The sequence below is a fragment of the Brachyhypopomus gauderio genome, chromosome 17 (assembly GCF_052324685.1).
Source record: "Brachyhypopomus gauderio isolate BG-103 chromosome 17, BGAUD_0.2, whole genome shotgun sequence".
Lineage (NCBI taxonomy): Eukaryota > Metazoa > Chordata > Actinopteri > Gymnotiformes > Hypopomidae > Brachyhypopomus > Brachyhypopomus gauderio.
Window position 1 is genome coordinate 7,538,660 of NC_135227.1, and position 13,084 is coordinate 7,551,743.

Genomic DNA, 13,084 nt, shown 5'->3' on the forward strand with positions numbered 1-13,084 from the left:
ATATGTCCGGTTTAATTATTGAGTGATATTTATTGAACAGAAGCCTTACCAGAGTGTTTAGTGTAACCACATAGTTTTGAATTCAGTCTTTTGGCTGTGGAGGTTCTGGGGCATTTTAACTGTTGCTGTGGTTTACTGTGGCTGCTTGTACTCATCTTTGCACTGTTGGTCTCTCTCTCTGGTCTTGTAAAGCCAATCTACATACGAGCACTTGCATGTTGGCCCTCTCTACCTTTTGTTCTGAATCTCTGAAAATACTGCACTCTTCTCATTTCAGTAAGTCATCTGATATCTAGTTTTTGGATTAGGTCTATTAGCTTTTGGTCTTTTGTTTTAAGCCATCTCAACACATAACTGAATGTGTGGTAACTTGTGTGGTAATTTCTTTACCATGTTTGTTTTCAGTAGGTCTCTGTGACGGTAATGATGGTGCTGTTACGTCAGAAGACCGCTGCAAGTCTCCTACATCAGGTCATTATCCCCTTTTCACAATATTTGTTTTTTTCATGCTTATTAAATCTTGTCCTCCGATACCAACTGTTTCTTGGTAATCAGCTTAAGTGCTGCACATTGCAGTCTTTACAAATGGCCTGCAAAACTGTCACACTGAGGTGTTGACAGTTGCTAGTCCAGGCCAGGGCCCACCACTGGGAAATGGTACACAGTCACATAGAATCTCTTATCACTATGTAGGCTGCGGTTCTCCCTACCATTCAGATGAAGACAACAAACAGCAGAAGTTTCTGGAAAAGGGTAGGGCAGTGGTGATCTTGCTACAATTACCCAACGTTCATATTAATCATTCTGTAAATCCTGCTCCTTATTGACATGTTCTTTTTAAAACATTTTCCAGTGAAATCCAAAAGCAGGCTGATATCAAAGAGTGTTGCCAATGACTTTGGTACTGTATGAGTTTTTGTTTGCTTGCTTGATTGATTTATTGCTTTCTTTCCACTAATGTACTGGGCTTTGAATCTGAGCTGCTAACAAAAGTGACATTTATGCTACTCAATAACTCCAGTGAAGCAGACTGTGGTAATAAGCAAAATCGTATAATGGGAATGTGAGTGATTTGAGGCAACCACGACCCTGGACGTATGCTTTTGCATGGTGATTTGGTCTCTGCAATGATTGTCTTCTGGGTAAGGTAATCAGAACTTGTAATTTTAGACTATATTTTAAAGTCCCCATGGTAGTAATTCAGACCTGAAAACTTAACGATTCCTTTACTGATCCATAGACATCTAGCTTTAAAAGGGTCTCCCTTAATTCTTCCTTCTCCTGTCTTTCTTCAAAGGCGTGTAGACGTTTCCTGCGTCTAACCTTGTTTAACGTTCCAGGTGACGTACACGGTGTTGTGACTCATTGGAAGGGTAACACATGCATCCAGGGTTCTGTCTCCTTACTTTACACACGTTGCCATATTAACAGTCTGTTCAGCGCAACCAGAATCTCACACGATCAATCACAGCCTTGAATTTATCTCTGAGTCTAATGAAGCTTCTGGTGCTCTGCTTTGATGGTGCAGGTCCTCACTTTTACTAATACCTCCGTGCATGGTGTACCGGCGAAGGGTCTAGAAGGAAGAAATGTCTCTTTAAATGTCTCTTTAAGGGCTACTGTGGACTTTGCGGTTGACTATGATGGCTTTTTTTAACATAGCCCTGGCTTTTTTTCCCTCTCAAGCTTAATGGAGGAGATGCAGACTCTAGTTTTTTCCCCCCTCTTGTTTTCTCAGTCTAACCAGAGATTATTGTATTTCTCAGAATTATTTTTATGATATTTTTGTTCTCAGAAGCACTTTTGTTGAGGGTTATAATGTGTTTTCTTCCAGCTAAGATGTCACGGAAATTTAGCATGGCTGCTGATCACAAACATGATGGTAAGCCTGAACTTTGCTCTCTCACTTTAAGTGTGTAGGTAAGTGGAGTAGCTGTAGACCCTTAATGAGGCCAATTATGTATCTTATATGAATATACACTCACTGGCCACTTTATTAGGTTTACCACACTAGTACTGGCTTGGACTCTGTTGCCTTCAGATCTGCTTAATTCTTCGATGCATAGATTCAACAAGGTGCTGAAAACATTCCTAAGAGGTTTTAGTCCATATTGACATTACAGCATCACACAGTTGCTGCAGATTTGTCGGCTGCACATCCATGATGTGAATCTCCCGTTCCACCACATCCCAAAGGTGCTCTGTTTGGTTGAGGTCTGGTGGTTGAACTCGTGGCACGTTGTTCTACTGGTAGAAGCCATCAGAAGATCGGTACACTGTGGTCATACAGGGATGAGCCATGAAAATATCCCCCACACTATTACGCCACCACCAGCCTGAGCTGTTGAAGGGCAGGACGACGTCATGCTTTCAAGGTGTAGGACCCTACCTTCCAAAAGTTACAGCAGGAACCAAGACTGATGAGACCAGAATGTTTTTTTCCAGTGTTCTGTTGATTTTTAGTGAGCCTGTTTGAATCGTCGGCCCCAGTGGCCTGTTCTTAGCTGGCAGGAGCGGCACCAGCGTGGTCTTCTGCTGCCGCGGTCCATCTGCTCCGAAGCTTGACGCGTTGTGCGTTCTGAGATGCGCCTCAGTCTCCCTCAGCTGAAACAAGTGGTTGAGCTTCTGTTGGCGTTCCCTCGGCTCAAACAAGTCTGGCCGTTCTGACAGTTCTCTGGATGAATACGCCTTGTTTTTTAGTACATTCCCAGTAAGCCCTAGAGACTGTTGTTTGGGAAAAATTCCAGTAGATTGGCATTTTCTGACATACTCACACCAGCCCATATAGCGCCAACAACCATGATCTAAGAGTTCACTCCACCTTTCTTGGCCTTCCCATGTCATGTCTACATGCCTACATTCATTGAGTTGCTACCATGTGATTGGCTGATTTAGATATTTGTGCGATTAGCAGCTGAACCTAATAAAGGTGCCAGTGAGTGAATAATATAATAATCAACACTTTAAGAATGTGTAATGGGCATATTAAAGAGTGCTGACTGAATGTAAATGAGACTTGCTGTTTCCCCGGTATACGCGTGTCTGTGGGGTCACCGGTCTGCTTCGCTCTGCTCTTTGATTCTCTGTGTGAGGAGGGAGTGTGCGGCGACAGTTCTCTCTCCATGTGGAGAAGCGTGTGTGTGAGGCAGAGGAGGCCGCACCCAGAAGAAAAGCAGCATCTGTCTATGGGACACACTTTGAACACGGTCTCAGTGAGTGTGCCAAGCTGGTTTTTGTGAGCTCTGCCTGGACCTGACTGCACTAACTGCCCTCACCTGGGGCCTGGACCCAGATATGCTCACTAATGTGCCCATGTTCTTGGTGGAGCAGAAACGTGTTACATTGTCTCTCCCCCCCTTGCATCCAGAGACATATGTTGCACAAATTACAGATCAAGACTGGTCGTTAAGGACCGTACATATACATAAACAATAAGTGAGGTAGTAATGGATGTTTGGGAGAAGGATGGTGTCCGAGTCCCCTTCCTGTTAGCTAGTCTCTAAATACATTCCCGAACTCACTGTTCGTGATGGACACTTGGCACTTCCTTTTCTCTTTGTTCCTATTGGTGTTCCCCAGCAAAATGACAACCAAGTGGTCTGGTTATCTCGCATCAGTCAGATATTGATAAGAACTTTACTTCTGTCCCATCCGGCAGTGCCACAGTCACTCGCTATACATTAATTACGTTGTGTCGTTTGTGGAGTTAAAGGTGCATGTGTGTGTGCGCGTGTGCGTTTGTGTGTTAGGGGTGTAATGATGCATTGTGACATGATTAATCACTATGCAGGAATGTTGCGATAAGTATTGTGGCAGTGGACAATATCACATTGTTTATTATTCTAATGTTGCATTTTTGAACACCAGAGGTCACACTTGACCTATTGTGAAGCTGTTACTGTAGCACATTTTGATACAATAGTACATTATAAACCAAACATTGTTTACAGTAGGGGTGTATTCACGCTATTTTCCATGACAACGCTGGGCAGGGCCATCTTGGTTGACTTTGTGTTAGAACTTCCGGTGCTACGGATATGCTGATAACGATTACAAGCAAAACGACAACAAACACAAAATGACTAGCATAATATGTTGTTAGAGCAGAGGTGGCCAACCCGTCAGAGACCAAGAGCCACAAGAGACCAAGTTATTAGCGGGGAGGATGTAAAATGGACACAAATTAAGTATTAAGTAAAAAAAAAACAAGCACAAACTTCGATATAAACATAAGTCGTGATGTGCTTCAGGACTTTGTCACGTTTGGAGCACACTACGAGCTCTGTTATGTACACAACTGTTGTTTTCTAGGTAAAAAGTGGATAAACTCCGTTATCAACACATTACAACGCCACTGACCTGCGCTCACTTTTAGGAAGAAAAGAACAGACAGTGTCGGTAGTTTTTAAACCTCCCTCAGTCGTGTGCGGTGCCTTTGCTGCACCTCGTATGTGGTTTATTATAAACGTGTGACAGAAGAACCGCGTCTCACCAACGAGACTCAAATCACAATCACAATATCACAGATACTTCATGCCGCTAGTCTCCAGTTTTCCACTACGCCGGTTTTAAAAGTATTATCGGCTCGCTGGGCTTGTAAACAAACCGCGCACCACGAAGATGTAGCAGTGTGTCGCCCTCAGAGCTGATGAGGTAACCGGGCCACGACACACACCGTTAGTGCAGGTGAGAGCGGACCGGCTGGGGAGACGCATGAAACCAGGCAAAGAGCCGCAGGTTGGCCACTCTTGAGTTAGAGGGTGTCACAATAATTGGAAGAAGAGGAAAACTTGGCTTGACCAACAGTGTTACGAACACAGCTCGAAAAGATCTGAGTGTTGCGGGGCACCTTATAACTTGTATCCACCGCCTTCCAAAGAAGAGAACCTGCGTCTAAGGCTGAAGGCGCTAAATTTTAAACATCCACCCAAACGTCCATACGTCTGCTCTTATCATTTTGTGGAGGGGAAACCAACACCAGATCATCCTTATCCCGAGAAATGGCTCGGTTATGAAGCTCCGATTAAGCAAACGTGTCGGGTGCTTGTGAGGCTATCAGATAAGTAACTATTTTATAATCAGTGGCCACATCTTTTCCTTGCATTCATTTAGTAATTTTAAGTAATTAAGTAAAGAAGTAAATAGACAAGAATGCCTATTTATGAAAATAAACATTAAAATTAAAATATTAAAATATAGTAGTGTACACTAATGCAAAAATAGCTGACCGGAAGTTCTAACACAAAGGCGGAAGAAACACACACTTGAAAGTGGGCGTGGCGAAATACGGTGAATTCAACTAAGGATTTTCATAGTCGAATCTGATTTGTCAGCTTTTCCCTTTAGTCGACTAATAGTCGAATCAGGTTTTTTAAATTTTATTTTATTTAGAGCACCTTAAACGGCATCCAGTTCTCATTCAGGACTTTTTTCCTCTTCAAAGTAAAAACCTAAAACACTCAGATAAATGAATAAACACGGTAGGTTGGCTTCATTCACCTTTTATTTATTTACTTATTTATTTTTTTATGAAACGTTAGAGAACATTAACCGTCAGTGCGCATTGCGCATATCGAACTGTCAGACAGGCACTGTGCAAAATGTCAAAAATATTTTAAATAAAATATACCTGCCTGAAAATATAAAATAATTGCCACACAACAGCAAAAACATATAAGCAAAGGTTCAAGTAACGGGGTTTAAAAGCAAACTACAACAAAAAATGTTTATAGGCCTTCTTGCCGAGACGCACCGCGACGAGACAGACGACACGACTGAAACGACAAACGTTTTTTTCGCCTTACGCGTTTTAAATGGTATGCCATGTTGGTTGTTGTCGTGCGAAATGAAAGACATTGATGACATAACTTGCACTTTACTTTGTTCGATTCATCTTTGTTTTTTAGTTTTTTTAGTAGCCATTATAATCTTGGCAGATGCTGCGCGTATTCTGTAGCGTGTTCAGCTCCGTTCGTTTGGATTGTGCAACAGCAGGGTGTGATTTATTAATGTGTAGTAAGGAAGATGCTTATTGTTAATGCGCAAACATTGCGCAATCATTTTAAAACATTTATTAACAGAAATTAGGATGATTTTATTTGACAAAAGGCTATATATAACGAAAACAAAGACATTTCATGTAACAACTAATGCTTAGCTGCATCCTTGGGCACCTCCATGCAGTTAGAATGGTACATTCGACTATGACGTTCATAGTCGACTAGGGGGTATAGTCGACTATAGTCGAATCAGCGACTATTGCAGGTCACCCCTAGTTTACAGTACCTTTTTATTGTAATTATAAACTCCTGTTTTCCTTTAATTGCATGATATTAAAGATTTGTTTTAATTTTACAAGAAATATTAGGATTTTTGCACTGTTTCTACACTTTAGACATACATGATGTTTGGTAATTTAGTTTCAAATTTCATGAGTAGATTTAATTGTGAATCCAATATCATGATCAGAGTGCATCGTTACACCTAGTGTGTATGCAGAGTATAACTGGAAACTTGTATTTACAGGGATGGTTGTATGGTCAAAGCAAATCCTTTGTTTTATTTATTTTTTTAATTTTATTTGATACAATGTAGATGCCTCTTGATCTCTGCTGATACACTTTAACATTTGACCTGGGTCTGTAGTCATGGCAGTCCATTGTAGAGGAACTTGGAGAACTTGGCTGAAATGTTTTTTTTTTTATGCTAGAACGCTGATGGGACGCCAGGCGGCTGGATTATATGTGGATCATATGTGCTCACCTAGGCTCTGGAGACTGGGCTTTAGTTCACATTACGCTATGAAACGACTCAGACTGCTGTGGATTCCAGACATTTTTACATAATTTTTTTGAAAATGAAAGATGCTTGTAGCTTTTATTTTGGATGCCAGATTGTTTCAATGTGCTGTTTAGCCAAAAAACCTCCCACATTGTAAAGATGTTCTACTCAAAGCATGTGATGCTGATCTAATTATATGAATATGACTAAACAACAAAGACATGCAATGTGATGTTTGAATAGTTTTACAGGCTGCATGCACACTTAACTGCTTTTTGGAGTTTAACGTGCTTACTTGGTTACTGTAAGTGTTGTATATTTCCAAAGTTTTACATGCACATGCCCATTTAATAATTGTTCTCTTTCATTCAGAGCCAAGGAGTGTTATTCTAAAACATTGTCACACAGCAGCACATGCTCTTACTGACTTGATCCGAATTCTTTTTTATCCCCAAACTCCTCCTTTTGATTTCAGCTTTACCTTAAGTTAGTAAAGTAGTGACATTAAACATTCTCTCTCTCTCTCATCTCTCCATTTTGTCCCTCGTGGGCTCCCACACACGTGCAGACGCCAGGGACGGCTCCTTCATCCACTCCCGCAGTTCCAGCATGGGCAGTCTGGACAGGGAGGCACGCGAGGTCATCTCCTGTCTGCACTTCTGCGAGATCATGTCCAGGAACAGCGAGCTGGCTCCAGCCCCCAGCCTCTGGCTGGGCACCACGCTGGGAACGGTGCTGACCGTCTCTCTCTCCGTGCCCTCTGCGCCCGAGCAGAGGCTGCAGCAGACCGTGCCCGTCTCCTTCTGTGGTAAGACCACTGTGGGTTTGGACCCTGTTCGTGCCATGTGCGCTTTATGTATATAGTCTTGTGTAGCCCTGCTGTCTTATTTAGCACCTTGGTCTTGTTTTGTTTGTGTTCTGTATGTGGTTGAAATGACATAATTGACTTCACATGAATTACATTCAGTTCAATTCCATTCACTTTATTTACATTGGAGGTTTGCAGCTGCAGGCCCAGGGTCCTGCACTCTGGACCCTCTCATGTTAGCAGGCCCAGGGTCCTGATTTACAGAACCTTGCAGCAGAACAGTTATGAGTTATCATTCCCAATAAGTGACTTTATTCCATAAGTTTCCTAAGATCTTACACCTGTGAAGTCCTTCTGACGGGCCTTTTCTGGTGTCACACAGGCTCCTTGGTTCGGCTAAAGGGAGGTGTTCTGCGCATGGCCGTTATGGACTCGACCGGTTCGCTGGTGCCCCCTGCCTGCGAGGGCTGGTATGATCCCAACGCCCCCGAGGAGGAGAGAGAGCGGACACGAAGTCGCCGGACCACCTCACCCTCTTCCTCTCAGGAAAACCAGGACTGCCAGTACGCTGTGGTCTGCTCCGAGAAACAAGCCAAAGTGGTGGCCATGCCCTCTCAGAACTGTGTCTACGACCACAACATCACGGAGACGTCGTTCGTGCTGAGGGCTGACGTCGTGGTCATGTCTGCTGGCCTCTGCATCGCCTGCTTCTGTGCCAACGGTCACATTATGACTCTGAGGTACTGCAAAGTTCTCAGCTACTGCATAAGTGACACTGGACCCTCTTGTGTTAGTTTTAGGTTGGGAGTTGGGCCTGGTACTTTTAAAATATAAGTTTTTATACAAAATAGCAAAATTAGTATAGTAGTATAATTCATAGCTACACCACAAAAGTAGCATTAACTAAACTACCTCGAAGATTGTTACCTGTTTTGCTTATTATAAACACTAATTAAAAGAAGCAACTTGACACATTTTATTCCCTTACGTTGTTTGGTCTAGAAATATGTATTGGAAAATTAAATGTAGCGTTTTCACTACTAATTTGTAATTTAAATTGTTTAGCTGCTTACAAGCTACTTGGTTTGAGCTAAATGCCTTTGGGACATTCCAGTTTGTCTGTAGTTTGTTAGCGTTGGTCCCATTGTTGCTACTCTGCTCTGTGTTAGTTTGCCCAGCCTGAGGCCCCTGCTGGATGTGAACTACTTGCCCCTGACGGATATGCGCATAGCCAGAACCTTCTGCTTCTCCAACCTGGGCCAGGCCCTGTACCTCACCTCCCCTATGGAGATCCAGAGACTGACCTACAGCCAGGAGACCTGCGATAACCTGCAGGTCAGTCGTCTCCGCATAGTGACTGACTGTGTGCGTCCTTCACTTATTGCTATTGTTTTCTCCATGGTGTGTGGGTGTGCGCGATATATACACAGTGTACAGTATGTGGAAATATTTCAAAACAGGATGTTTTGGACAGAGGTCCTTCACCTGTGCAAGCAAAAAAAGTGTGTGTAATGCTGTATATGTATATACTGTACATTATTATACATGTACATAAATACATAATGCGTCGTGTTTGCAGGAGATGCTGGGTGAGCTTTTCACTCCAGTGGAGACCCCAGAGGCTCCTAACAGAGGCTTCTTTAAAGGCCTTTTTGGAGGTGGAGCTCAGTCTCTGGATAGAGAGGATCTCTGTAAGTATGGGGAACCCTGGCCCATGCGTTCTGTTGTAGTCACTGGTTTTGCAGCAGCGTACGTGGGCCGTCAGGTCTACATCACTCCCCTTATTTTGTGTGTGTTTGTTTGTCCTTGGTCTTGCCATCCCAGTTGGTGAGCTGGCGGCAGGCAAGGCCTCTCGCAGCCTAGCCCAGCACATCCCGGGGCCGGGCAGCATGGAGGGCATGAAGGGGGCGGCGTCTGGTGTGGTGGGGGAGCTGGCTCGGGCACGCATCGCCCTGGACGAGAGAGGACAGAAGCTGGGCGAGCTGGAGGAGAGGACGGCGGCCATGATGGCCAGCGCGGATGCCTTCTCCAGGCACGCGCACGATGTGAGTTCCACCGCTGCCCATTAGAGGGAGCTGTTGATCATGGGAATATTTACAGCAACAGACAGAATGGAATAGAATAAATGCCTTTATTGTCACTATACGGATGTATAATGAGATTGAAAGCCACTCCTATTTCAGTGCAAACGTACATGGGATAGGGGATGATAAAATAGAATTTAACATTATAAAAGAGTATAAAAAATGAATTTTACATAATAGCAATGACATTTTATTTACATATATTTAGCCTCTCTTACTTGTTTCTGTGTGTTCAGGTTATGCTGAAGTACAAGGATAAGAAGTGGTATCAGCTGTGATGGGCGACCCAGGACCGGCGGGCCTAAGCTCTGGGCTGCTGCTCCACTCTCTTCCTCCTCACCTTCCTCCTCTTTTTCTTCCGCCGGAGAGTAGCGAGGGCCCAGCTACAGGGCTCAGGGTGACGGGCAGACAGGAGACGGAGAGTGGACGAGGATGAGGAGCGGGGACGAGGAGGAAGGCCGGGGTAGATGTTCGGTCTCTTTCGTTGGCGTGCGAGAGGCTGAACTTCCTACCCCTACAGCAAACGTGCTCTTGCAGGAGAGCAGACTCGACTCATTCATCATGTGTGCTGTGATTTTTTTTTTTTTCCACTGCCGTGCCCCTCATAAAAACTACAAAACAAAGGATTGTGATGATTGTTTATGTAAATTAATAGAAGAGGATTGGTTGAAAGTACAACTGTTGAGTTCTGCAAGCATAATGTCCACCGCATTGCCAGGTGTAATGCTTCTGATTATCATTCACATGGGCGAGACTACACAGCATGTCCAGTCACTTAGTTTAGAAACTTGGCGTTATACTACTTTCTTTCTGAGTTTTTGATGTTGCATAAACTTAAAGGCCAGGCTGTCTAACATCAGATGCAGTGAAGTGTCATTAAAAAAATCTCTAAAAGGCTGGTAGTGGACTGTATGTACCACAGGTCATGTGATCATTCTGCCACGTCAGACTTGCAGCAGGAGAGATATACTGTTTTGACTTTTCAATCCTTTTCAGTAAAGGACATATTGGTTTTCATAGATCAGGTTCCAAAAGTCCACCAAACCCGTTTATGTAGGAGCTCTCGCCCAAACGCGCACACCTAGCGGGTTCACAAAGGTGATCATGTTCATGTGGAGACACTTGGAGAGACGAACCGAGCATGTTCTCGGTGGTCGAAACACACTGGAGAAATATATCTGATACCTGGAGCATGTGTCCTGTTTTTGTCTATGAGAAACTTGATTAAGACCATGTGGGGCATGACTAGCAGTTATGTGCCTTGAAATGAGCAATCCTGCTTGATTGGCTCACTGAAGAAGGTCCTGTTGATGAGACTTGTTCCTCCTCGGAAAATCTCCCAAGATACTTCAGCTCCTCTGCTCTAAGGCATGGGAACAGCGTCCAGCCTCGGATGGTTCCAAACAGGGACAGGACAGTCCTGCTGTGAGCCTGCAGGACCGAGCCAGGTTCCATCCTGCAGGCCCATGCCATGTATATTTATCTTCTGTTCATGACAGCCCGTCCATTGTAAGCTTTCCTTTTCTTCCTTTAGATGGATGCGTTGGTCTCGTTTTGCACAGGGTCGACTGTAGTTCTCCCCGTGTTTGATGCTGCAGTGGACATGAAGGTCCCCTGTACCCGAGCTCTCGCCCTTGGTGAGCGTTCGTCCCGCCCGTGTGATGGGAGCCGCCCTTTTGCCTTTTGCTTATCATGCAAATATGCTAACCTCAACATGTGTGCATATCTGTGTGTTGTGAACGTACATATATGCTGGAATATGTGTATGCTCACATATGGATAAAGAAATAGCTACTTTTTTAAAGGTTTCTTTTTCATGTTGAGTATTTTTCCTGTTTTGTGGGGTGTAAGGAATTGCTGCTATGTCTGTTTATTTAGGAGCATTAATTTCATTTGTTCATTGACGGATGTAATGAAGAACAAGGCTTTTCTGTTCTCCTTCCAAATTGCTGCCAAATGTTGTAAATACTTGGATGTTTGAAGACAAATTTGAGAGTGCTGACATAGTGAATACAACTGGGGATGGTTACCACGCTTGCCCTGGTTGCCATGTTGTTGTCCAACACCAAAGAGTTACTTAGTTTCGATTGTCCTCATGTCCACAATGAGAGGGTCTGATCTGCGTGTGACACGAGTTAAACTGTATGTGAGACACTGGTGTCATGAGCTCCCTAGAAACCCAGTGAGTCACTCCTTCACTTGCCATGATGTTTGTGTAAATAACCGCCAAAATTGCAAGCAAACTGAAATTGAATTGCGCTACTGTGCTTCATATTCTTTTTTTCTTTCTTTTTTTTTTTTTTTTTTTGTATAAGCAGTTGTGTGGTTTTGCACTGTTTTGTATTTTGATGACATAAGTCATTTTATTGATATTTTGTAGTTTGTACTGTAATTTTTGGCATTTGTTTATTTCTGAAGGACCAAAACATGAGATGAGAAGATGCTTCAGTGTGTTAATGGCAAGTTTTGAGGAGTGTCTTTTACTCTCACATCTGTCTTCACTGTCAGTTTAACAATATTATATTTATATATTTGGGGAAATATATATATAATTTTAATTTGAGATATTTACAAATGAACACTTTTAGTATATTATTTAAAGAGAATTTAAGATGATTGGTTGTACATATTCTCCATAAATATAAAATGTAAATGTTCTTGAAGGGGAAATGCTTGAGCCTATGGTAACGCTGGCTATCGGAAACTACTGGCCATCTCTGTATCTTGTGATCTTGCACAAAAAAAAGGCAGCATGAAACTTAGTGTTTACAACCTTGGAATATCCATCTATGTTTGCCCTTTCTATAAGTTGGGTCATTACTCCCCCACCCCCACCCCAATGTAGACACCTCCCCATCCCTTTTGTTTAAAGCACATTGTTTTGAGATCTGAGCACTCCTAGCCTATACAGTACTTCTGATCAACCAGAAATGTTGTCTTCTGGGGGGGTTCTGTCAGTTGCAGGTTTTCACATTATAGCAAAGTTACTGTACAGTTTTACTAAGCAAAACTTCATATGGATGTTTAACATGCTGCCACATGCAATTTAGGAAATATGTTAATAGACATAACTGTGCAATGGAAATAAATGTAAAGCAAAGTTATTTGGGCTGGTCATTTTGCCTTGTGTACGTGAATTCTAAGGATCATGCAAAGAAAAAAATGCATATTAGGACATTTTTAAGAAAGCTACTTTACACATTCTAGCCACAAGGTGCCACTGTTTTGCCGCTAAACTTGGACTGTTGTACAAATTAAGGCAATTAATTTTCCTATTATATTTATGTAATTTCAGTCAGAATGTGCTGATGGCATATTAGGTCATGGACATGCATGGTTATGTCAGTCTCCTATGTTTGAAATCTCTTCACTGCTGAACTAAGAATTCAGATGTATTCTTAAGTAGTGTATC

The 13,084-nt window shown here is 42.9% G+C and overlaps 1 protein-coding gene across 8 annotated transcripts in view; it reads left to right on the forward strand.

Moving 5' to 3' along the window:
* The window catches only part of stxbp5b (syntaxin binding protein 5b (tomosyn)), a 29,525-nt gene extending 16,749 nt beyond the window's left edge, over positions 1–12,776 (forward strand). The window contains exons 19-29 of one of the 8 annotated variants that reach the window (XM_076979170.1): positions 409–471; positions 694–753; positions 854–901; positions 1,835–1,882; positions 3,093–3,212; positions 7,349–7,588; positions 7,971–8,328; positions 8,758–8,923; positions 9,168–9,279; positions 9,413–9,633; positions 9,909–12,776. In XM_076979170.1, coding sequence (XP_076835285.1) covers positions 409–471; positions 694–753; positions 854–901; positions 1,835–1,882; positions 3,093–3,212; positions 7,349–7,588; positions 7,971–8,328; positions 8,758–8,923; positions 9,168–9,279; positions 9,413–9,633; positions 9,909–9,950 — 1,478 coding nt within the window. In that variant the 3' untranslated portion in view covers positions 9,951–12,776. Of the gene's footprint in view, positions 1–405; positions 472–693; positions 754–853; positions 902–1,834; positions 1,883–3,092; positions 3,213–7,348; positions 7,589–7,970; positions 8,329–8,757; positions 8,924–9,167; positions 9,280–9,412; positions 9,634–9,908 lie in introns of all 8 variants that reach the window. The other 7 variants (XM_076979169.1, XM_076979172.1, XM_076979173.1 and 4 more) reach the window with 7 other exon arrangements.
* Positions 12,777–13,084: the final 308 nt, after the last annotated feature.